Below are 2,669 nucleotides of genomic sequence, written 5' to 3' on the forward strand. Positions count from 1 at the left end.
ATATATATCAAATGAACGGTCCAATTTGAAAGAAATCTTTAATCTCCCACCTTATTATGCTTCTTGTGTTCAATGTATCCCTTTATTGACATTAAAAATATTTTCTATATAAATACAAGATCAAAATAAGTTAACACAAACAAATCATACACACAACATGGCTTCCCATCTTAAAGGTGTGAAAAAACAACAATGACAGACGAGATTCGAAGAGCATTATGCAAGCACAGCAACAATTTCAGCATGGACTATGGATGTTCGTGCAAATACAATTTCAAACTGCTTTTGTCATTGTAACCTTCGATCAACAGATAACATGACTTTTGAGAACTCAGATGAAGGTGGTGAAAGCACTCAAGAACTCTAGAATTTGATCAAAGAGTTGGTTATCGCAATGCAATGGATGTCGAAGATGTTCTGACTCACCTAGAAGAAAATGTAGTTGCACAGTTGTTGACTGATGGAGAAATTATTGTAAGCGTTATTGGAATTAATAAAGATGATATCGATGAAGAAGATGATGAAAGTTCTACAATGGAGCCCCCTTCGTGCAACGAATCTATTAAAGCGGCAATCACATTGAATAATTTCTTGTTGAGCTATGAGAAAACAACACCAGAAGTTCTTACCATGCTAAGGAAAATTAGAGACGAGATTCAAGGGGAAATTGATTTCAACAAAAAACAAAAGACAATTGAGTCATTTTTCAAGAAACCTTCATAAATCATTCGTGTAATATGCTATATATTGTATAAGGAATTATTAATTTATATTTTATATGGAGTCTAAAAAATTTATCAAAATTGTATTATCTTATAATTTTAGCGAATTATTAATTTAGCACTCTATCTCTGAGTCGGAACGGGCAAAAAATATTATCTTAGAGAGTTTATTAAATAATCGAGTATTAATTTATCGAGTTTCGTATTTAGGATGTTGTGAATTCAAATCAAATAATAAATATTTATATATATTTGTAGAAAAATTCATGTTAGATATGTAATTTTGCATATAAAAAATGGAATCATAGTTTTATCAATAGGCATGATGATGATTGGTGAACGGCGTTAAGGGTGGTCGTCACAAATACGTTTAGTTTCCACCACCGACTGTAATCATAATACCACCTGGCCTGTTCAATTCTCCCTATGTGCACACTTGTCCACCTACCTTCTATGCACTTCATTGCTACCCATCCCGTCCCCGTTTATATAATTCTTTATTCTAATTTAAAAATCACATACTTACTACTCCTCCGTTACAATCTTAATTTTTTTAACTGTTTTTTTTGACAAAAATAGTAGGATATATATATATATATATATATATATATATATATATATATATATATATATATATATATATATACACTAGTGAAATGATCCGTGAGCAGTGACGATTCTAAGATTAAAACTCATTGGGGTCTTAAAAATTTATTCGATAACTTGCACAAATTATTGAATGTGTCGGGTCAAATCGGATCGGGTCGTGCTCAAAACACAACCATAAAATTGAATAATTTGTTCATATGTAGTAGCAATTAATGACATCTACATTAGCAATTTCACAGTAACAATTTTAAAGTAACAATGACATATATAGTAGCAATTTTACAATAGTATTATAGCCAAGGACCTATTGAGTAGCAATTTTACAAGAGCAATTTTAAATTGCTATTTTATAGCAATTTTAAATTTCAATTTTACAACTTATTATCAATATAAATCGCATAACATAAACAATAGCTTTAAAATTACAATGTCCATTGACTTTTTAAAGAGAATAAGTTAGATAGTTATAAGTAATGAGATTAGGGATTCATATACGATAACTATTACATATATATTTACCATTACACATTCATCTTACTTACTGTTATATAATGAATTCACTATTAGTACTTACAATAAAACATATATATATATATATATATATATATATATATATATATATATATATATATATATATATATATATATATATATATATATATATATATATATGTATATATATATCAACATAAAAATTACACATAAGTTGTCATATTATATACTTGATAGTAAATTAAACAAATTATGTTCATTCTTAGACAAACATTACACATTCAGGTGCAAAAATTTTAAATTATGTAATGTTATAATACGTTTTATTTTCATTATATATTTGAAACTTTATAAGATTTCTTAAATATTCAATAGATATCAATTAACCAGCTTAATCCACTGGATATATATAGACGGATGAACTAAATTTAAATGGATATAAATATGACCATGGATATGGATGAACCATAACTAAATGGATATGGCCTCACGCCCACACCCGATCCATATTCGACCATTAACATCTCTAGGATGAAGGATTGAAGATAGAACCAAAAGAAATTGTGATGTAGAATGAAGTAAAAAATAATTGAATGAAACAACCCAACCCGTATTAAAACCGGCCCATAAAAATTTTTCCTTTTAATACGCGTTAAATAATACTTTAGGTCCCGTTACACATATTCTAAAACGTATTTGTTATCAAAGTAAGTTCATCGAACTTAAAACATACATTAATGAGTTAAACTCCTTAATACAATGGTTCATTAATTAAATCGTAAACCGGTTATAATCATTATGACCCGACTAGTTACGTTTACACAAAACCGAGCATGGTGATTTGGG

The 2,669-nt window shown here is 28.3% G+C and overlaps 1 protein-coding gene across 1 annotated transcript; it reads left to right on the forward strand.

The window, feature by feature from the left end:
- The first annotated feature begins 399 nt into the window (after positions 1–399).
- LOC139869060 (uncharacterized) lies at positions 400–723 on the forward strand. Its single transcript, XM_071857389.1, has one exon. The coding sequence runs from the start codon at positions 400–402 to the stop codon at positions 721–723; it is 324 nt and encodes a 107-aa protein (XP_071713490.1).
- Positions 724–2,669: the final 1,946 nt, after the last annotated feature.

The sequence above is a fragment of the Rutidosis leptorrhynchoides genome, chromosome 9, assembly GCF_046630445.1.
Source record: "Rutidosis leptorrhynchoides isolate AG116_Rl617_1_P2 chromosome 9, CSIRO_AGI_Rlap_v1, whole genome shotgun sequence".
NCBI lineage: Eukaryota > Viridiplantae > Streptophyta > Magnoliopsida > Asterales > Asteraceae > Rutidosis > Rutidosis leptorrhynchoides.

Bases quoted from the DNA above. Each gene is read 5' to 3' on its own strand.
- LOC139869060 (XM_071857389.1), top strand. From the start codon at position 400: ATGGATGTCGAAGATGTTCTGACTCACCTAGAAGAAAATGTAGTTGCA.